The sequence below is a fragment of the Vanellus vanellus genome (assembly GCF_965231255.1).
Source record: "Vanellus vanellus genome assembly, chromosome: 14".
NCBI lineage: Eukaryota > Metazoa > Chordata > Aves > Charadriiformes > Charadriidae > Vanellus > Vanellus vanellus.
Window position 1 is genome coordinate 19,685,234 of NC_138919.1, and position 21,902 is coordinate 19,707,135.

General features: G+C 45.2%; 3 protein-coding genes across 3 annotated transcripts; 2 read left to right on the forward strand and 1 right to left on the reverse strand.

Annotated features, from left to right (window-relative positions):
* The first annotated feature begins 206 nt into the window (after positions 1 to 206).
* On the forward strand, positions 207 to 4,315 carry AIMP2 (aminoacyl tRNA synthetase complex interacting multifunctional protein 2). The gene is made up of 4 exons (XM_082490825.1): positions 207 to 358; positions 2,022 to 2,228; positions 2,741 to 2,972; positions 3,470 to 4,315. The coding sequence occupies exons 1-4, from the start codon at positions 236 to 238 to the stop codon at positions 3,853 to 3,855; spliced, it is 948 nt and encodes a 315-aa protein (XP_082346951.1). The 5' UTR covers positions 207 to 235; the 3' UTR covers positions 3,856 to 4,315.
* Positions 4,316 to 4,330: 15 nt separating this feature from the next.
* Positions 4,331 to 19,967, reverse strand: EIF2AK1 (eukaryotic translation initiation factor 2 alpha kinase 1; the record flags this gene model as incomplete). Its single annotated transcript, XM_082490824.1, has 15 exons — positions 4,331 to 4,472; positions 4,946 to 5,179; positions 5,529 to 5,608; positions 5,727 to 5,847; positions 9,644 to 9,750; positions 11,336 to 11,447; positions 12,484 to 12,853; positions 13,477 to 13,525; positions 14,642 to 14,741; positions 15,139 to 15,219; positions 16,041 to 16,140; positions 16,594 to 16,625; positions 17,378 to 17,514; positions 19,302 to 19,460; positions 19,871 to 19,967. 15 exons carry the CDS (start codon positions 19,965 to 19,967, stop codon positions 4,350 to 4,352), a joined length of 1,902 nt encoding a protein of 633 aa, XP_082346950.1. The 3' UTR covers positions 4,331 to 4,349.
* Positions 6,325 to 8,631, forward strand: ANKRD61 (ankyrin repeat domain 61; the record flags this gene model as incomplete). The annotated part of the gene is given in 6 exon segments (XM_082490421.1): positions 6,325 to 6,333; positions 7,966 to 8,214; positions 8,218 to 8,377; positions 8,380 to 8,405; positions 8,407 to 8,604; positions 8,608 to 8,631. Coding segments are annotated over 6 exon segments (666 nt in total).
* Positions 19,968 to 21,902: the final 1,935 nt, after the last annotated feature.

Here is a 21,902-nt window from a genome sequence, read left to right on the forward strand (position 1 = left end):
TATCCAATCAGAACCGGTAGCTGAACCTTTTGCCCTATAGAGACTCACTTAACGACTCCGTGGCTGGCGCTGGCCAATAGAAAGACGGCAAGGGGGCGGTGCGGCAGCCGCCGGTTCGCATTGGGTCATGGGTAAGTCAGTAAGCCCCGCGCTCCCGTCTAGCCCAATGGGCGCAGCGGGCGGGCGGGCCCTTCCGGCGGACCGGCCGCGCCGCGCGGTGCGGGCGGGAGCCGCCATGCCCATGTACAAGGTGCGGCCCTTCCACGGGCCCGGCGCGGCGGCCGAGCTGCCCACCTGCATGTACCGCCTGCCCAGCCTGCACCGCGCGCCCGCGCCCGCCGCCTCGCCGCCGCCGCAGGTAGGAGCGAGGGAGCGGTGAGCGGGCCCGCCGGCCGGAGCACGGCCCGCTCAGGCCTCCCTTCGGCCGCGCGGGCGGAGAGCCGTGCGGGGCCGCCGCTGGCTCCGGCCCGGGCCCGGGCGAAGCCTCCGGCGCGGGGAGCTGGCAGGGGCCCGGCCCGCCGAAGCGGCGCGGTGGCACGGGCGGCGCCGGCTCCTCCTCGCTTCCCGGCGGCTGACTGGAGGGTCGAATGGGCTCAGCTTTCCCCGGGGCTTCCCTGTAGTGTTTGTAAAGCCTTCGGCAATTCTCAGCGTGGCTTTTCTGGGCCCTCGTGTGTGTCTCTTGCTCAGCTTTTATTTTGAGAACGGTGCAGTCGGTGATGGTGCCGGCAGGCCTCGGCCCTCCCCGCTGCGCCGTCGCTGTTGGCTCAGGGCTCGTCGCTGCCGTTGAGCTAGAGGGTGCGTAGCTGGCTGGTTCCCCTTTCTAGTCTCGGTTACTTCGCTCTTAAATAAGGCAAAAATGCAAAATATTATGTCACGTTAATCTAGCTGAGTTCAGCCTCTCTCCAGCGTCAGGGATGCTTTGAATTCTTCCATGCAGCTTGTGGCTATTCTTAGCTTGAAGCCATCGCGTCTTCCTAGTGAGCACTTGCCGCGCCCTCGCCCAGGCTGCAGCTGGAGATGCTGAGCAGGGCCAGAACTTCACAGCAATGCTCGCCGAGATGCCTTCCCATCGCAACAGCAGAGCATTAGCTGCCAGTCTCCTCCGAGATGGTTCTGATTGCTCAGAATTGTGTACTGGCCAAGCAACGGTTGCTTAAGATGTGTTTCCCTGTCTTCGAGAATGTTGTGTAAGTGGGTGTCAGGATTTCCCCTGGATACCTTGCTCGTTTTCTCTGTCCGTGCGACAGAAAGAAGGACGTCTGTCAATAGGTTTGGTTTCATTAACCCTTATTCAGGATGCTTAGAAATGGGTTATTTACATAAAGATTTTTCTTTAACATTATCCTAAGTTTCTAGACTTAAAACCTCCCACAGGAATATACTCTTCATCTTTTAAAAGAGGTAACATTGTAAGATATGCAACTTGCAAGAGAATCGATATAACAAAAAGATGCATTGGGATTAACGTGTAACAAACCCTATGGTCTTTTTTTTTCCTCTGTAGATTATATTCTCTGAAACAAAGAATGACTTCAAAGAGTGATTTCATATGATACGCTATCGATCTGAACCTGCAGGTTTTTTAAACTTTTATTAACTACTCAAATTGCCAAGAAGTTTCCTCATTTGGCAGCCTCCACACAAACTCTGTCAGGCTGCTCTTCTGGGCGGAAGAGAATCCCGACAAGCTAACTGTGTTTTTTCAGGTTGTAACTCAGCACTTCACTGCCAACTTCAGGTTTCTGTGGTTGTGGTCTGATTTTTACTACATTATGAAATTTGCTGTAGCTAGCGGTTTAAAAAAAAATAAGCAGGAGAATTTCAGAGATTTGATTAAATAACTCATCTCTCACCACATTCATACAGACAAAAGAGACAACTAACAGACACGAGACCATGACGTTTCAGTTAACTTGAATGTGTTTAAAGTCTTCTAAAACTTGCTGTCAAGTGAGCTGCGGACTATTTTGACAGTGAGCTGAGTGAACGTGTATGCGACCTTGTTTTTTCCTCTGCTACAGGAAGAGGTTGACCCATCACTTCAAGCACTTGAATCTCGCCAGGAGGAGATTCTAAAACGCTTGTATGAACTGAAGAGCGCTGTCGATGGGCTCTCAAAGATGATACAAACCCCAGATGCTGACTTAGATGTAACTAACATCATTCAAACGGATGAATGTTCTCCTTTGACAACAAACGGAGCAGATTTAGATTTGATGCTTGGAAAGGTAAGTTTAGTTGAGCATATACAGTGATAGGTACTTTCTTTGCTCAGATTTCCAGGGTTGGAAGGGTGGCATTAAAACCCGGGAGACACAGAACTCAATATGTAAGTCCTGCAGCCTTACAAATAATTTACAACCACCGTTTCATTTTGGGCATCCAGATTATAGGTACACACACAAATACTGAATCCTATATATTCTCATTTGGATAAAGTCCAAGCTAGAATGGTTAATTTTGAAATTATGACAGTTGGTTTCTTCTTTGTTACTAACTGGAAATTTTAACTTTGGCTTCAGATTGGACTAGAATTCACCTCAGTCATGTTCTTGGATTATATTGCTGTTGAAGAAGGAAGATGCTCACATGTTTAAACAAGTTTTAAATGTCCAAACTTGAATTATTTGAATATCTTTAGAATTTCAGATACACACGTGCACGGCTGTGTACATTTTGCTGTCAAATGAACTCCGCTACTTCAAAGTCTGATCTGGAATGTGCCTTACTTTCCATGCAGGATTATGGTGCCCTGAAAGATATCGTAATCAATGCAAATCCTTCTCTGCCTCCGCTGTCATTATTAGTACTACACAGTCTGCTTTGTGAACGCTATAAGATATTATCAGCTGTTCACACACATTCATCGGTGAAAAGTGTGCCAGACCACCTCTTGAAATGCTTTGGAGAGCAGACTAAGAAGCAGCCCCGTCACGCCTATCAGTTGGGCTTTACTCTTATTTGGAAGGATGGTAAGAATGAAGCTACCTTGTAGATCAGTATTTTACAATAGGTGAGAAAATGAAACTTGTGCTGTAAAACCTTGACAGCAGATCCTTTGGTACACGACAGACAGGTACTGCTCTTTTTATTGCTGAGAACAGTGATGGAGACAGAGGAGGAAGATTCTTGTTTGTGGTTACTGCTATTAAAATACACGTGGCATTTACACAGTTGTTTGTACCCACAGCATTTTTTTTTTTATAGAAGTATTTTTCGGTTTCTACAAATAAGATCGCTAGAATAGAAATTAGGTGGGAGATCGGGCTGAAGTTTACAAAAGGTGATTGCTTTATCCCAGGTTCCTGCCTTAGTCTAAGTATTCAGACTAAAATAACTGAAAATTGTTCATCACATTAATGATGTTTAACAGTGTTGCTGGCATCACAAATAAAATACATTGTAGAATTACTATTACACTTAACTTCTCTACCATGTGGTATTCACTTTTTTCTTTTCTTCATTTCAGTTCCAAAACCCCAGATGAAGTTTAGCATTCAAACAATGTGCCCCATTGAAGGAGAAGGGAACATCGCTAGATTTCTCTTTTCCCTGTTTGGCCAGAAGTACAATGCTGTTACTTCAACTCTGATCGACAGCTGGGTTGATACAGCCATCTTCCAGCTCAAAGAAGGTAGCAGCAAGGAAAAAGGAGCAGTCTTGCGCTCCATGAATGCCGCCCTGGGCAAGACAGCATGGCTGGTGGGAAATGAACTCACCGTAGCAGACATTGTTGCATGGTGTGCGCTTCAGCAGACAGGTAGCGCAAACGCTGCCCCCGCCAATGTGCAAAAATGGATGAAGTCGTGTGAGAACTTGGCACCTTTCAGCTCTGCCATGAAGCTACTGAAGTAAGCCTCTACTCTTTGCAACGGTGCCATTTTAAGCTTATTCCACCCTATGCCTGCTGTAGCAGTTTGAGTCCTTTGTGAGATGTATTCAAGTAGTGCAGTTGGACAGAACTCTAAAATGAATAAAAATATGACAGCTACCTTTTGGGTGTGACTTCCTTTTTGGTAACTGATGCATAACATGTATGTGCGTTTAATGGTTATAAGGTGTCTAAAGTAGTCCTATGTAAACACAATCTGCGCTTTTGATTTTTCCTTATGTTTTTCCCTGTAACCCAAATGCTTGGTTAGACAAGTGAAACTGTACTGAGGCCAAGTGCAGCATCAATCCTCTGTTGACTGGAGACTTCTGAACTAAGACAAAAAGATGAATACCTTTAAAGAACAGACAGGAAAATCAAAATGCATTGAAATATTTTTTGTGTAAAAAAAAAAAAAAAACCAATAAAAAATGTTTTATATAACTTAGCATACAATAGACGTTAGTTCTTCCTGTCCTTAAACAGGGGATCCTAGTCTCATATGTTCATCTTGCTCTTGAGAAAGCAGTCTTATCCTCTCTCTCAGTTTCTCTATTTCTTCCTCTTGCTGTCTCACCTTCTGTTGTAGGTTAGAAATAACCTGAAAATGAGAGTCGGTTTAATTCATTTATAGACAGACAAGGATAACGCCTTATTAACCTATTTGAGTTGTGTTCACACGTTCTGCAGCACCACATCTGTTTTGTATATTTGATAGAATTTCATCCACAAACAAAAAAGTGTGGCAAGGAAAGGGAAAATTATAAAAAGATTCTGCAGACCCAATGAAAAGCTTCAAAGGCTTTTCTAAACTATAAAAATACCTCAAGCTGTAGGTAAATCAACTGTCAGTCTTCATAAAATTACCTTATCCTTAATGACCACTCATCTTATTTCACCGAAAACATTAATATAGTGGGCTACATACTGTAATAAGAAAAAAAAAGTCTCCATCATGCAATCCTCTTAAGTTAAAACAAAAAAAAGCTACTATAATACAGGCAGGGAAACAAAGGGCATTTTCTTTTTATATTTCTTTATCCTGTAAAGGTTGAGGTTATTGGCATAACTTACATGTTCTGTGGTATGAAATAGTTCACTTTCACGAAGCTGAGCAGCAGTTGGTCTTTCTGTACATCTCTGACTGGTGAGGAGTTTAACGTACTTGGCTTGAACAGGCCATTTTTTATAGAAAGTATGAGGAATTTGGCCGTTCCTTAAATGTGTAAGAACTTCTGTTCTTTCCATTTCTGTTCCAAACGGTTGGAAGAGTTCTAGCAGGATAACACCCATGCTGTACATGTCCGACTGGTAAGGGAGAGAAGAAAAAGTTCTGGGATAAATGGTATTTTTAGTTACTCACTAGATTTCTTTTTCTTAAAAAAAAAAATAAATCACAATATGAAAAAGTTTCATGATATGAAAAGTATCATGAGATTACTAAAGGAACACAAATTCAAATCTACATAGATTCTTCAAGATGATCTTGGAAACGCAAACAATTTTTGCATTAGCAAACTAAGACAAAGTTGAAATCCATGTTTCAACAGAAACAGGAGTAACAGTAGGAAGAATATTTATGTATTTACCTACTGAAAGACTTGTTTTATTCTTATTATCTATTGTCATGTGTTAATAGAAAAAAAATACTCCCTACCTTGAAATCATAGTGAGATCCCTGCAGTTGTTCTGGTGAGGCATAGAGGCAGGTCCCCACGCCCGAAGTGTGCGTCAGTCCTTCAAAAAGGCAATTTAGGCTTACTCAGCTAGTGTTACGTTGTTACCATTTCACTTAAGAAGTTAATATTTAATGGTTTTAATATCATAGAAACACCACTAGGCTTTTTTCTCTTACCATTTATCCTTTCTGTCTTAAACCACTGGTCTGCATCATCCCAAAGAAGGTCTTTGCAGGCTAATCCAAAGTCTCCTATTTTTACATGATGATCTGATCCATGCAGAAAGATATTTCTGGGCTACAAAAAACCAGACAGTATAAAATCTAAAATACATCTATATAAAGAATTATGACATTTCAGCTGTTTCAAAGTATAAAATCCAGTGTTTTGGAGGTATAATTATTTAACACTTTCATTTGTGAGAGAAAAACCAGTCATAGCCGATACCAAATTACACGTTAGCAACATTTGGGCAGACAGACCACATATGAAGGATCTAGAAAACAGGAAGAAATGCAAAACAGGAGAAACAAAGATTTAGTGGAAAGATAGTTTGGGGTTTTTTTCCCAGCAGAAAGTGGGAAATTTGCAGAACAGTAACATTAACAGGAACAGGCAAGAGCAGACAGCAAGTTAGACCAACCGATGTAGCAGGAAGGAGGACTGAGTATCAGGCTAGACATAATGTAAAACAAAACATACATTTCTATATGATAAGCACAGCTGCAACACGCTACTTCGTTCTGGGAAGTTACTATGAAAAAAACCAAAGTGATGACAGATGTGAGTAGAGAGCACCGACTGGAGAAACCAAAATAGTTGTATCCATATATTTTGGCTTTGGGACCACTAAGGAGGAGAAACGCTAGCGTTACGTTACCCCCAGCAAGTTTGCCAATGACACCAGGCTGAGCAGCATGGTCAACACACCTGAGGGACAGGATGTCATCCAGAGGGACCTGGACAAGCTGAAGAAGTGTGCCTGTGTGACCCTCATGAGGTTCAACAAGGCCAAGCGCGGGGTCCTGCACCCAGGTCAGGGCAGCCCCTGGTCCCAGCACAGGCTGGGGATGGAGGGATGGGGAGCAGCCCTGCCGAGGGGTACTTGGGAGTGCTGGGGGATGAAAAGCCGGACATGAGTCGGCAACGTGCGCTCACAGCCCAGTGAGCCTCCGGCACCCCGAGCTGCATCCCCCGCAGCGTGGCCAGCAGGGCGAGGGGGGGATTGTGTCCCTCTGCTGTGCTCTGGGGAGACCCCCCCGCAGTGCTGCCTCCAGCTCGGGGGGTCCCAACAGCAGAAGGCCACGGAGCTGTTGGAGCGGGGCCAGAGGAGGCCCCGGAGATGCTGGGAGGGCTGGAGCCCCTCTGCTGGGAGGATGGGCTGGGAGACTTGGGGGGGAGGGAGGTCAGCCTGGAGAAGAGAAGGCTCCGGGGAGATCTCGGAGCCCCGTCCAGTGCCTGAAGGGGCTCCAGGAGAGCTGGGGAGGGACTCCTGATCAGGGAGGGGAGCCATGGGACAAGGGGGGACAGTTTTACACGGGAAAAGGGGAGATTGAGACGAGATCTTAGGAAGAACTTGCCTGTGCGGGCGGTGAGCCCCTGGCGCAGGTTGCCCTGAGAAGCTGTGGCTGCCCCATCCCTGGAGGTGTTCAGGGCCAGGTTGGACGGGGCTTGGAGCAACCTGGGCTGGTGGGAGGTGTCCCTACCCAGGGCAGGGGGTGGAACTGGGTGGTCTTCAAGGTCCCTTCCAACCCAAACCATTCTTTGATATTATAATCTAGAGGCCCAAGCACTGCCAGATTATGTCTGTATGCACAGATGAGAGGGAACTTCTGCTTCCTTACACTTCTGTGAGACTCCCTGGCCTGAAGCTGAACTATGAACTACTCATTTCTCATGCTCTAAAACTAGGAAGTAGAGGAACTGAAGGCGTAACACCATGTTATGCATTCCTGCTGGGCACAAAGAAGCTGTGGTTAGCAAATACAAATTAATGACCAAACTTCTGTTAGGTCACAGCAACTCATAAAATTTCTTCTAACAACTGAAGTTTTGGGACCTGTTACTATGTTACACCCTACCAGTTTTAGTCTAAGTAATTTTATCTTAATAAAAAGAAATTAACTTAAAGCAATGTTTTATGTTACAGAAATAACAGGAGGCTACACAGCACTTCAACTTCTACTAAATCTGCCTAGTACTTACAGCTGGGACATGCATTTCAGACAAATTTCAGAAATCAACCAACTGCACAGCATAACACAGAAATGTGTCTCTTCATCTTGCAAAATGTAAACCATCATACAAATCCTGAAATGAGTAATTACAAATGTGACTGACTGACATGTTTATGCGAACAGTCTGATGATGCCTTTTCACCTATATCCATTCTTTTTCAGTATTATCTTAACTTAGGACACCGACAAGTCTGGCTGGACATCTCTTCACGCAGCTGTAGGGTCACTAAACACAGAGGTGACAGCAACTGTAATCGCCTCTGGAGCAAACATTAACTTTGCCAGTCCAACCTGCAGAAGAACTGCCCTTCATGTTCCACTGTGCACAGCATCGTCTAAAGCAAGCAGAATTTTAGGTATCAACACAGATTGCATCCATTTCCTATTAGGTAATGGAGCCAACGTTAACACCCAAGATGGTGAAGGATGAACAGCTATTCATGAGGCCTGCTCAGGTGGCAGAGAGGAAATAGTTGATCTTCTGTTACAGTACAGAGCAGACATGAACAGGTTAACAAGAGATGGGCAATCTCCACTGTTTTCATTTCTTCAACGCAGCCCAAACGTAAAAGGTACAGCACCACTGAAGAAGTTCTAGGCTTCTCATCTCCACCAAAGTGAAGAGATAAATCACAGACGCCTACCTACCTGGACTTATGTTCTCACAATTTCAGATGATGAACGCCTTTTTATAACATTATCACAGAAATTATTGTCTCTGCAAGATATCTGCAAAACCACTACTATAAGAATATATGGTGAAAACAATGAGCACAGGCTCAAAACAAGGCTCCCAGTAACTGTATGGAATTCTTTATAAAACTACCAGGACTTCAGAAAATAAGGCCATGATGATGCTAAACAGGAAAGCAAACGGAAAAACTCCTGACCCCGAAACCGTTGGCAGAAAAATTAAAATTAATCCAAAATTAAGATTGTGTGTTTTCAAGTGGTTCCAAGTTTCCACATGTGGAGTTTTAATCATCAGTTTTTACATTAATTTCCTCATATAGCTACCGAATCAGATGCAGAGAACCTCTGTAGGAAGCAGAGTAGGAAAATACACATCCACATTCTTGCTATTTGATTCTATCAGTCTAAGGGGAGGGGGTGGGGGGCTGAGATATATCTACCTATGCTTTACATTTAAGCCAGCCAGTAAGTAAATAAAAACTATTCTTATGATTACAGTTCCAAACAACCTTCACAGGAACATATTCTAATAATTCAAAGTGTTATTTTTTAAAGTCTGCTCTTTGTTACTTTTAGTAGAAATGAAACCAAAACTTTTCATTCAGTCACTATTGTCACCTACAATTTCAGTCTTTTAGAGGAGAGAGCAACCATTTTGAAAGACAGCAATTATTCGCAACTGAGGGAATTATTTTTTTTTCATAAAGCAAATAACTATAACTTGAACATATTTTCAAAAGCTAACTGGCATGCTGTTAGCAAATCAAGGTGTAGGTCAAGAGGCTTTGCTTATTTTTATAATTACCTAAAAGAATTTTTTTTTAGGTATTTAGGCAATTTAGGTCCTACCCTGGTTAAGGAAAGACCAAAACAAAATCAATCGGACCATCCCTGTTTAGGACAAGAAAATGGCTTCACAAAGGAGAAGACGGTTCCAGAGCTTAATTATAATTCACTCGTAAGTCAATATAATCGAGTAATGCTTACAGTGAAGCAAGTATGGTACTCGTATAGCGCAGACAATGTATTTTTTCATATGTAACATAGCTAAATTCTTAAGAGCCTAAGTCATCTCAAATTTAACTATTAAGTTGCTTTTGTTCTCCCATAATGTAAGTTATCTTTGTTTTTTTTAACCTCAAGTAATAATTTGATGAACTTACTTTAATGTCTCGATGCATCACTCCCATGCTGTGGATATAGCATACTCCTTCTATTAACTCTTGAAAAATTTTCATTGTCCAGCGGACATCCACAAGATGGTACGGACCTTAAAACAATTTAAAATCTGAATTATTTCAGCTAATCTTACTGAGTTATTAAGCTTATGGTGGTATGTCTTATTGAATTCTGTTTATTTATAATGTGGAAGAAATTTTTAACAGAATGAGCATAGGTTAAAAATGGAATTTCCCATGGTTCTCCTAAGATGATAGTATTTTTCAAACAGCAAAAAGTCACTAACCTCAACATTTCAAAAAGGAAAGTTCAGGAGACATGAACATATGTCTGCCTGAAAACATCGCTCCAAACCCCACCATATAGCTATTTGATTATGAAGTTAACAAACTCTTTACTTCCATGTAAGTACTGAATTGGAACGAAAAATACAGTTCCAGATAAACTCATACTAATTTACGTAACGACACATTTTCTGTATTGATTTGCACCCTTCCTCTGCTGTTGTGCCACCCTCTGAAATTCCCAAGTCTCCTCTGGCTGTAGCCGTCCCTAAATGAACTTACCATTTCCCACATTATTATTTTATTAAACTACACTGTCTTCCTACTCTAATGACCCAGATCTAACACGTCTGTTGCCACTTTGAACACTCACCATTTACTCCTACTTAGGTTTCAGTTTCTTAATGTTTAACCTATGACAGCATTCACCTCTCCTCCCCTGTCGCCTGTGAAAATGTGTGAAAAGGGCGTTTGGCCTTGCCAAGAATTCTGCCATTGCCTGACCAGGAATGTCATCTTCTAGCTTATGAAAGCTAAAAGGACTATAATTACAGGAGAGATTTGTGGAAGTCAGCTGATAGTTAGCTGGTAAACCTTACTCCATGACTGAAGTGAACAACAGATTTATTTTAATAGCGATTAAAACTAAGATTAAACATTAATTATACAGTTTGTGTCTTACAATCTGTTAAGTGTACGCTTTTTTCCTACAACCACCCCAGAGAAAGGAACATGTCTCTAACGCTTTAACAGCATGAGACTTGTTCTTCCAAATGTCAACCATTAATGAAGACGGCTTGGTATCAGGGCGTGAGAACTCCTCTGGCCACTCAAGCAAAGTAAATGTTAGATTCTTTAGCCCAAAGACAAATTAGCCTGCATAAGAGTTTTGATTCTTAAGAACAAACTTACAAGCTTTTAAGCATGTTGCAATCTATCTGGAACAAAAGATGTATTTATATTTTCCACAGCAGATACATTAGCCTGTGAAGAGCTCTATTTTGTAGCAGCAAGACTACTACCAAAGCAAAATTTCAATCATTTAAACAGCTTACTGAGAAAAAGCAGATTCTGTCAATAAGAAACTCCATTCCAAACAGGCAGCATTGCCCAGGTACAGATCTCTCCAGGTAACAACTATGCCTCAGGCATAAATTCATTCTTTTTTGAAGAGTTGTCTAGAACTTAAATCTCTTTTACCAACATCTATCGTACAAAGATTCAATACTGGCCGCTATTTGATTAAGCGAATAAAGAATCTAATTAAGAAGATCCATATTGTAAGTTCCTGAAATAAAACGTAAGTTCAGGCAAGCGGACTTCCAACTAGGAAAAAAGAAATATTTGCTTTATAACAAATACGTAATTTTTTAAGACAGTGATGAATCTTACTGGAAGTTTCCTCTGTTCTCTCGTTGCATCTTTTGTTACGGTCAACGATCCAATCCCACAAGGATATTTCACAGAGTTGCATCTGTATATGAAGCATCAAACGATACTCCACCTAACGGAAAAGCAATGGTCCATGATTTTGCCACTGTAATCTGAACAGTATTTTCTTATTTTCTTTAAAATTAAAAAATTGTTTTTTTAAACTAAAACAACAATTAGATACCAAATTGACATCAAATACAGTATTACTAATCTACATTCAAGAAGCAGATGCAATAACGCTATCTAGTTCTGGGGTGGTTTTTTTTGCTTGTTCCTCAAATTTTAACAATTTTTATATGATAAAATCTAACAAAATAGACAGCTACATACCTTAATATTCAAATTACAATTTAAAAGCTTCTAGACATACTGAACAGAGGTTCATTCTGGCTTAAGAAAATAGTATGAGTCAATATAAAATAGTAAAAAAATGCAACCTTTTGATACGGAGCTTTATGATACATTAACACAAATATGTAACTTCATACTCAGTTTCTGATAATGTACTAGTTCATCTGATAACCTGGACAACTCAAGCGAACACCTTTAAAAACTTGGATTTCTTGCAAGAGGGAACTCCAAATGACAGCAAAAGCCTGAAGCGTTCCAGAGCTGACTGTGCTATTTCAGAAAGCCAGACAAGTTTTAGAGCACAGGCAGAGTGGCGATTCCCTGCCCAAATCGGCTCCTCTCCGTTTCACACGCAATCCTACAGGCACCACAATACATACCTAGACACTCACATCAATAGTATCTGAATTAGCCATCATTACTGAATACCGAAGATTTTCAAGTTTGATTTTATCTTTTTTTTTTATGCAGGAGTAGCACTTTTTGTTCATGTAGGTACTTTGAAAGGATCCCAGATAACCAATACATGGAAACCTTCTTGCATGCCAAGTTTTGCCAGCTCCTCTGGTCAGCTTCCTTGTAATGGTGTTACCCACTTAAGAAAAAAGTTGTCTGTATTTTTTTGTTTTAATCGCAGTAATTTCAGTTTTTTAAAATTTATCATTATGAAGCATCCCTCTGCCTACCAAACTCTACTTTACAATCTTCATTAAATTAGGCAGCAGTTAAGTATATTTAAAGAGAACTGTATTTACCTCAAACTCTCCACAGAGAGCTATATCATTCTTGGAGCATTCTTCAGTGCAGGATTTACTTCCAGTGCTAGCACCTTGATCCACACTAGAGTGAGGTCCCGACGCTGAATGATTTTTCACATCAGTTGATCCACTGCTAACACTACTTACAGAGTCTTCTTGTAATTCTACAGATAATTCACATTTGTTCGGTTTCATATGCTCTTTACTATTGCTGTTTGTAAAATCATTCCTTACATCCATATTCTGCACTAATTCATTATCCAGATTTCTAAGACTGGTACTGTCACCGGACTTCTTTTCTTGTGAAGTAAGGTCAGCAAAGATAATTGAACTGTCACTTTCCACGCTCTGAATGTGACAGCCATCACTGAAAACAATAAAGTACAGGAGAGAAATCAGAATATCTACACAGTTTTATACCATCTATTAGTGATACACCATTCTGAAAACTTTATTATTTATTTTTTTCAATTGCAAACTGCATTCCAGAGTAAGAGCTCAGCTCCTTCCCCACAGAAAACTTGAGGATGATGTAACTGGCAGTGTGGGCTCCAGCCCCTCCCCCAGCAGGGATTTCTGATGGCTGACCCAAACACAGATACACGCAGTACTGGGTCACAGCATTCCCTGGACAGAAACACGATGCATCTCCATTCCTTTAAACCCAGGAAGTTACGCTGTATTTCTCACAGGGCTCCATCTCCTTACTCAAAGGGCTGATCAACACCGCTGAGAAACAGAAGGCCCTATCGCCCCAGTAAGACTCCAATAGAAACTAGAGAGGTCCAAAGAAGGTAGAAGTACCCAGCAATACTCCTCAGCTTACGCAACCAGAAGAGAAAAATGACAAGGATAATTAAGACTTTTTTTTTTGTTATAATTTGCACTTGTGCAATATATGCTGAATTCTGTACTCTTTCAATGTTACTTTAAAGAAGAGCCTTATTTTAAAGCCAAATAAATGTTATCACTGAGATTTATCATTCTTACTTGCCACTCTCTTGCTTCAAAGATAATGGCTGCAACTCCGTTGTTTTATCTATTGGATGAAAAAGATAAATATGGTATTTTACAAAACAAAGCATGCATACATTTACTATAAATTAACATTTAGGCTACAGGATCTTACTGAATTTAACTTCATTACCTGTAGATATCTTTTTCTCTATTACTGCTGCTGCAGAAAGTGTTTCTTAGTGTACTAAGAAGCAACCATAATATGTTTTTCATTATTCTTTAATTGAAAAGAAAATACATGTTACACAAGGTCACTGAAAGGGTTGTACTGGATCCTTTTACGTATTCACCTAGATTTCACCTTTAAGAAGTTACCCTGTTCAAAATTAGGGCTTGTAATGTATATGATAATATGCAATAAAAGAAGCAACTCCATAAGGCACCATCCTTTGCATCACCCTGCTGCTGTTTTGATGACACCTGACATTTTGGAAATAATTTTCATTAAACTTGTATATTTATGCAAAAAAGCAGTTTGTGTTAGCACACAGAAGCAAATATGAAACACCGATCTTGTAAGCCAAAGAAAACTACCTATAGATCTACTTATGTACTTACATTACCACCATTAAATACTTGTGAAATACTCCTAGCACTACAAAGTTGCATCCTTCGAGATTCCCAGTATCATCGGTTAAAAAGTCTTGTCTGTTTAACTATACTGTCAACTTCCTCTCCATTTTCTTTTGTGCTTATGGCTGACTGGGTGTCAAGTCACTGACGTGGAGAGCAAAAAAGTCATACAGAGCATAAGCAAACCTCCCACCAAGAGAGGATCAAAAGGTTTAACTGCTAAAGGTATTCCAGAAAAGGACAAGAAAGAAAGGGACCAAAGGAATAGGGTTACAAAGGGACCAAAGGACAAAGTGGGGGAAAAGCCGAGAACAGAGAACCTGAGAGAAAAAAAAAGGGGGCAGGGAAGAGGTGTAAAATGAACATAAAAGTTGATAAATTCTCAACAGTTACAGACAGTAGCTGATACACAAAAAAAACCCAGATTGCTCTGTCACTGCAGAACTATGAAATGCAATTCATCAAATTTAAAAACTCTCCTGGGGAAAGCAAAATAAGAGGGAATCTTAATAAGAGGGAATCCAAGCAGGACACAAGCAAGAATTACACAACGCGCTGTACTTGCCTTTTGGGCGTACTGTTTGAACTTGTTCCATCCAAGCAGTATGATAGCCTACAATATTAGGATGCTGCAGCCCAGCCAGCACTTTAACTTCTCGTAGCACCTAAAAAGACAAAAAAGAAACAGTATGACAGTCCTCTATTCTGAGCGCCTAAACCCAAAAGATAATAAAAAATAACAGTTTCTGACAGAGAAAGAACAGATAAAATTATTACAGTAATGGAGAAAATTTGGAAGCTCTAAAACAAATTATGATTTTCACAGTTGCAGAGATGATCAAATTCAAGTTAATACATTTCCTTTAATGGACTTAAATACCTCTCGTTTACCTTTTTTCTACTAGTTATTGATAGGGTCAAATCTTAGAAACTCAGAATGTGGAAAAAACGTTATTACTGACTTTGATGCTTTGGGAAGCAACTGCATTACTAAATTAAATCAGAATCAGCCAGAGCAGACAGGGAGTTAAAACAGAGATGAAACACAGGAAAAAAGAATACCTTCATGCAATCTCTTCTTGTAGCCTTCTTAATGTTAATTTTTTTGATAGCATAGAACTGGCCATCTAGCTTGTTTCTGACCTGAAAACAATTGCAATAAGACAAAATTAGTTGTTAATGTGTTTAGATTAATGAATTATTAAATCCTTTAGAACCAACTATTTTCTAAAAATTAACTTCTGCACTCCACTCAGATAACCTTTCACCCGTATCAGAGAATAAAACTGCGATTAGACCCCAGCTGTCTAAGATCAGGATACTCCACTTTTGCCTTCTTTCAGGACTGTAAACACCTAATCCAATCTTTGTGAAATACGCAGCTTTACAGCTATCTTTCCATCAATAAAAAAAATGCTGATAGGTCCTGGTAACTGCTTAAACAGGTTCTCAATAAATCTGTGAGACCCCAACTGTCATTTACATATGGCACATACCACGTGGGGAACCTTAGGCTGGCCATATGCTACAAGTATTGAACACAATTCAACATTGGGTTGGACGGTCTATATTCATATTAAGGCCACCTTTTTTCAAGCAGCCACAACTGGAACATTGCAGCGTGCAGACTAATCAGTTCCTGAGGCTGGTTTAAGTCAATATACCACAATACTTCACACAAGAAGTAAGGAGTTTTCATTCACTTTAAAAGGGTCAAAATGCACAAAGTAAAACATCCGATATATCCTGCTTCTGACAAACAGAAAACAGAAACCACAAATGAGCATCTTCTGAAATGAAATGCCGACATCCTTCACATGTGCGGGTTTGCACCTGCTCTATTGGAAATTAGTAATTTTGGTTTTCTGTTAGAAAAATAAACAAAACAGTGAAAACAGTAACTCTAAATTTCAAAGGAAAACTAGACATAAACTGATAAGTTATAAATGGGAGGTAAAGAATACCTTGTATACTTTACCATATCCTCCTTTTCCTAGCCTGGCAACCTCATCAAATTCATTCAAGTATCGTGAAGTCTGTGCTTCAAAGAGAACTTCTTTCTCCCTAATCAAAGAAGTTAGGCTGCATTAAACAAAATTACAACTTATAAAGAAAGGTATTACATAGGCTACAGGTGTGCAAAATCTAGAAATACTATTTACATTACAAAAAGAAGTAAATACTTCGACATTACCATAGCGAATACTGAAAACCAGCAGACTGCAACAGCATGCATGTGTTACAAAATCGCACTCTGTTAACGGAAGACGATATCTTTAATTAAGACGATATCTTTAATTTTATGCCTGATAAATGGTGTTTTCCTGAATGGTGGCACTAACCACGAAAACTGTACTGAAGAAGGAATTTTCACCAGATCGTTTTGAGAAATTTTCACTTTTTTTCCCCCAAGTTTCAGAGCCAAAATATGAAATGCAGTATTAATTAAATTCAGAGTGGAGCACGGAACATTACAGAGGGAGTCGTTTAATATTTCTAAATGCTTCGAATACATACCCAATTGCATGGGAATCTCCATTATCAAGTTCCTATGAAAGAACAAAATCCAACATAAAAACATGCCATACAGAATAACAGGTCTACTGTGCCATCAGCACAGACAGCTTAATCAAAATAGAAACTACAACTATGTTCTTAGAAGGAAACGAGGTTTCCGATCGCCATTCATTCTGCAGAGAGCTTCACCAAATTAAAGTATTATTATGCCACCAGTAATCTGCTAACATCTCTCCACTGGAGAGATTACTGCCCTTTAGAGTTCTGCTGGCAAACAGGATAAAATGAGGGCTTTAAAATGTGCTTAAGACAAAATTAACTAGCTTAGTTCAAGCAGCGAGATAAGCAAACTGGTCTGATTCAGCAGCCTGAAGCACATTACGCAGCATACAAATTATGCCCCCCACTAATGTAACTAGGAGGGTGTTAACATAATCAACTGGAACTGTTAGAAGTTGAAAATGGGTGTCTGTCCATTGTCAAAAAAAAAAGGTGGAGCAACACTCAAAACACCTTGCATGCGTTTATAAAGTTTTTAACTTTTAGGTTTTATTATTTAATAAGGAACAAAATAGTGCTGGCTTCAAAAGCTTTGGTTTGCACCTGCAGAACCAGAACATGCCATCCCAAACGGCTAAGGCAGAATGGGAGTACCATTTTGCATAATTATTAAAGACCCAATCCAATATTAAAAGACACCCCCTCCCAACAAAAACTTCTTTGGATGCAATGATGTGTTAATTCCTTAATGCAGAGGTTGCCAAAGAAATTTAACAAAGCTTACCCCACTAAGTATTTGTCGATTAGCTGCTTTCATTAGTTCAGTAATGGCTCTATTATGCTGCAGTCTCACAGTACTAAATTCATCGCAGAAGGCAAAAGGGGAGAGCAACCCTGTTCTTGTGAAAGCCTGGCGAAGGACTGTACGAAGGAACAGAGGACAGTCACATTAAATAAATTCTGCCAGCAAGACCATGTAAACGGTTGTTGTTTTTTAAACTTTCCTTGAAAGACAGTGCATCTGAAAAACCGAACAGTCAGTCCTACTCTAATGCCGTTTCCCATACTCTTAGCAATAAAACCTAATTAAATCCAAACTAGAGCTGCTCTGTGGGAATCCCTTTGCATAATACAGTTATTTGCCATGCCCTTCATGGTCACAACCGCATTTCTTCTTCTTCCTTATCTCAGTAAATGAATTATACAAACATCCACCCATTCACTTACTAGTCCAAGGGTGACAAGAGAAATTCAAAGCATGTTCACAGTTATGAGGACACGTTTATAAAAAAGCAGTAATGTCAAGGTTTCCTAATTCATATATGAACTCACACATTTGTGCACGTAAAGGATGAAGTCCCTCCCTTCCATCCCCCCTGAAGCACCACGTCTCAGCTGGAGTAAAATAATGCTGCGGCAGACAAAAAAATAACAAGTACTGGTGATGGGTGCAACTGTGAAGATGCTACAAAAGTGTACTTAGAAGTTTTAGGAGTTCCAGGGCCTTAAACCAAACTTGCTCTTAAGAGGTGGGTTTTTTTAAATGTTTCTTTAGTACCAGTATTTCAAAAATCAGCCTATTACTTTATCTTTTAAAGGAGATACAAATTATTGAAAGCGAACCTATAAGAAATCAGGAATTTTGCTACGAAGGCCTTATGGACCCAGTTACACACACCCAAAAAGTGGGAAAACCCAGCCTTGCCAACATGAACATGCCAACCAAAACCACAAAACAGATACGATTACTACAGTATGTTTTTCTTTTATTCATCAGGTTTATTCCACTTGGGAAACTGGTTTAAATTATACCAACAGAGGAACGTCATTTTCCATAAACGTACACCGGGAAGCCAAGCAGCTACAGCCTTTGGAAGGTGCCCGGGTTGGTGTTTTGTTTTGGGTTTTTTTTGTGTTCCTCTCCCAAAAGGATGAAATTTGGTTGGTTTTTTCCCCTGGTATTTTTGGTTTTGATAGAGATACTAGTAAGAAGTAGGGCCAAAAATCTACATCAGACTTAGAGAATAAAAAAATGACAGTTGTCTGCACCATTGTTACTGAATGCTATAAATGGCTTCAATTTTAAGCATGAGCAATATATTAGATTTTATTTTCTACAATCGTGTATAGTAAGGAGAAAAACCTTGGTGATTGTTTCTTAAATGCATTAACTATGTGCCTAAATGAACAAAATACCTAAGTCACACACCAAAAAGAAACGCATTTCAAAAGAAACACTTCACACCTAAAAACGCCAGCTCCCTGAATTATAGCGAAAGACTTTATGGGAAAATAAAGGACTCGGAAAGGTATTTACTCTGATTGTCACAGACCGTAATTTTGAGAGATTTGGTGAGGACCACGCTATTTCTTGATAAATGTTATTATTACATTCCTCTTCTGTCTGTGTTTTTAGATCGGGTTGAACAGTTAGATAACTTATCCTGCTACCCCCCTCACGATGCAGCCGGAACGGAACCGCCTGATCCCTGCACTACCGCAACAGCCTGTTACTGTTTTCAAAACCAAGACAGGTCCTCATTCCCAGCTGAGCTGATCCAGGGTACTCATCCCCTTCTCAGAATTACTCTGGTCCGACGGGATGAGACCTGCGGCTCCGCACCGATGTAAGGCGGTAACTGCGCAGGAGAGCCCGGCGGGCGCCGCGGCGGGGCGGCCGGAGAGCGGACAGGACGGCGCTTACTAACTTCGGAAGAGACACCTGGAACGGACGGGGTTGTGGGTGTACATGTGGCAGAGGTGCTCCAGCAGCGACACGAGCAGCAGCTGGTTCTGGATGGTGGAGGTGAAGTTCACAAACTTCTGCGACCCGTTCGCCACGCGCAGCTCCGCCGGCACATCCGACTCTGGACGGGGCAGACAAGAGCGAGTTCAGCCCTCGGCGTCCGCCCCTTCGCCGCGCCGCCATCGCCACGCACGGACCGGCGCAGCTTCGACACGACCCCGCTCGCCAAGGCACCGCGCGCGCCGCCGCCGAGCGAGAGCCTTAAGGCGCGAATTAGCAAAGTCACTGTAATTAATTTGTGCAAGCGCACCCGGAAAGCGGCTAACCGGAGGGGCCGAGGCTGGCCGGCGGGAGGGGGCCGCCCGCGCTGCCCAGGGCCCGCCGGCTGCCGCAGCCCCCGCGGCGGCGCCTCTCCCGGCGATGGCGGCGCCTCTGCCCTCCGTCTGTCCCGTCCCGCCCCGCCCCGCAGCCGGGGGCCCCGCCGCGCACGGTGCCGCAAAGGGCAGGGCGGCCCCCGCCCGCCCCGCTTACCGTCGAAGCGCGGCTCCGGGCTCTCCTCAGGGAACTCGATGGCGGGCGGCGGCGCGCGGCGGCCCGCGGCCCTCGGCGGGAACCCGCCCCGCCACATGCCGGGCGCCGGGCTCCGGCCTTCGCCCCCGCCGGCGGGGGCTGCCCGCCTCCCGGTGGGCGGCCCCGGGGCCGGGCCAGCGCGTATGGCCGCTTTTTGAGCGCGGAGCGGTAAGACGTTGACTGGAGGAGTAAAGCGCAGAGGCGCAGACGCGGCCCGGAAGGCAGAGCCGGGCGGGAAGGCCGCGCCCAGCGGCGCGGAGCCGGGCCGGCCCCTCAGGCAGCGGGGCTGGCGGACACCCCGTACCCCCGCGCGGGGCCGCGGCTCCCCGCACCGCCCGGCGGCGCCCGCGCCGGCCCCTCAGCCCCACGGGAGCCCCCCCCGGGCCCCTCGCCCTGACCGGGGGTCGCCGAGCCCCCTCTAGCGGCTCCCGGCAGCGGCACAGGGGCGGTGCCGGTCCCCGTGTGACCCGGAGGAGCTCGCTTCTCCCCCCCGCCGCCGCCGCCGCCTCCTTCCCTCCCCCCCGCCCGCTGTGCCCGGCCGGCGCCGGGCCCCGGATGCAAGAGGCCGGCGGAGGGACGTCATTGTTCCCCGACGGGCTGTAACAGGAGGCGGAGCGGGCCGGGCTGAGGCGGGGGCTGCGGCGAGGGGGACCCGGCAGCGCCGAGTCAAGCGGGGCCGAGCCAGGTAACGGGGCCGGGGGGGCGCGTCGGGCCTGGGGCGGCCTGGCCGAGCCCGGCGGCGCCGCGTGCGTCCGCCTGCCTGCAAATCAATGGGCCGGGGGAGGGGAGGGGCCGGCCCGGGCGGGGAAGGGACGGGAAGGGAGGGAAGGCGGCCGGCGGGAGCAGCCGGCGCGGCCCGGCCTGGCCCGGCCCTCCGGGCGCTCGCTCGGCCGCTGCCCGCCCGGCTGGCGGGCAGCCGGAGGGGGTGGGACCCCCGGGCGGGGCGGGGCGCCGGCCCCAGCACGCGGCGGAGGGACCCAGCCCCGCCGCCGCCGCCACCCCCTGGGCCGGCGGGACCGGCCCCCTCCCGGCCCGATGCCTCCGCTCCGCACCCGCCTCCTCCCGCCGCCGGGGTCCCGCCGCCGCCGCCCGCCCGCCTCTCCCTTTCCCTCCTTCTCCTGCTGCTGCCGGCACGGGGACTCGGCGCGGTTTCCCCGCGTCCCGCTGCCGGCGGGGGGGCGGCCGGGATCGCACTGCCCCGAGCCCCGCGGCGCGGTTGCCCGCCCGGCGCGGCGGCGGCTCCCCGCCAGGCCTGCTGCCTGCCGCTCTGGGGGTCCGCGTTCGATTCGGCTCCCCTCCCCCCCCCGCCGCGCGCCGGCTCCCCCGCGCCCCCGCCGCGTTGCCATGGGCACAGAGTCGCCGCTGGGCCCTGTCTGCTGCGGTCCTGCCCCCGGACGCTCTGTGAGGCGCGGGCCCGAAAGGCAGAGTTGGGGCGGGGAGGGCGGGCGCGGCGGGGCCGGGCGGGGCGCTGGGCCTGCCCCCGGACGGGCAGGGAGCGGCGGGGCGGGCGGAGGCGCGCGGCGGCCCGGCGGGGCGGGAGGCGGCGGGGGGCGGGCGAGGCGTTTGCATCGGAGCCGCTCCCCGGACCCCCCCCCAGCCCTCCCCGCCCGCCGGGGTCGGGGTCGCTCTGCCTGTGCTGGGGCTCCCGAGCGCGGACACGCTGCCGGCGGGCGCGCCGTGCCTGTCCACGGAGGCGGCCTGGCGGCTCGGGGGCTTCGGGAGCCAAACCCCCCGGCAGGCAGCGCCGGGGCCGGCCGGGCCGGCGCCTCGGGCCCAGCGCCGGCAGGGGAAGGGGAAGGGGCCGAGGGCGGCCGGTTCCCTTCCGGGCGGCCGTTGAGCGGGGCTCATTAGCGGTGGCTAATGTCGTGTGGCGCGGCGGACGGGCTGCTTTTCTAACGGCGATCAGGCGGGCGCGGCGCGCGTGTGCTGGTCCCTGGTGCCGGCGGTGCCCGGCGGGCAGCGCTCCCCTTGCCCCCCTCGCGTGGGCATGTGC

Bases quoted from the DNA above. Each gene is read 5' to 3' on its own strand.
- AIMP2 (XM_082490825.1), top strand. From the start codon at position 236: ATGCCCATGTACAAGGTGCGGCCCTTCCACGGGCCCGGCGCGGCGGCC. The intron at 2,229-2,740 runs GTAAGTTTAGTT...CTTTCCATGCAG, and splicing joins TAGATTTGATGCTTGGAAAG to GATTATGGTGCCCTGAAAGA. The intron at 2,973-3,469 runs GTAAGAATGAAG...TCTTCATTTCAG, and splicing joins TACTCTTATTTGGAAGGATG to TTCCAAAACCCCAGATGAAG.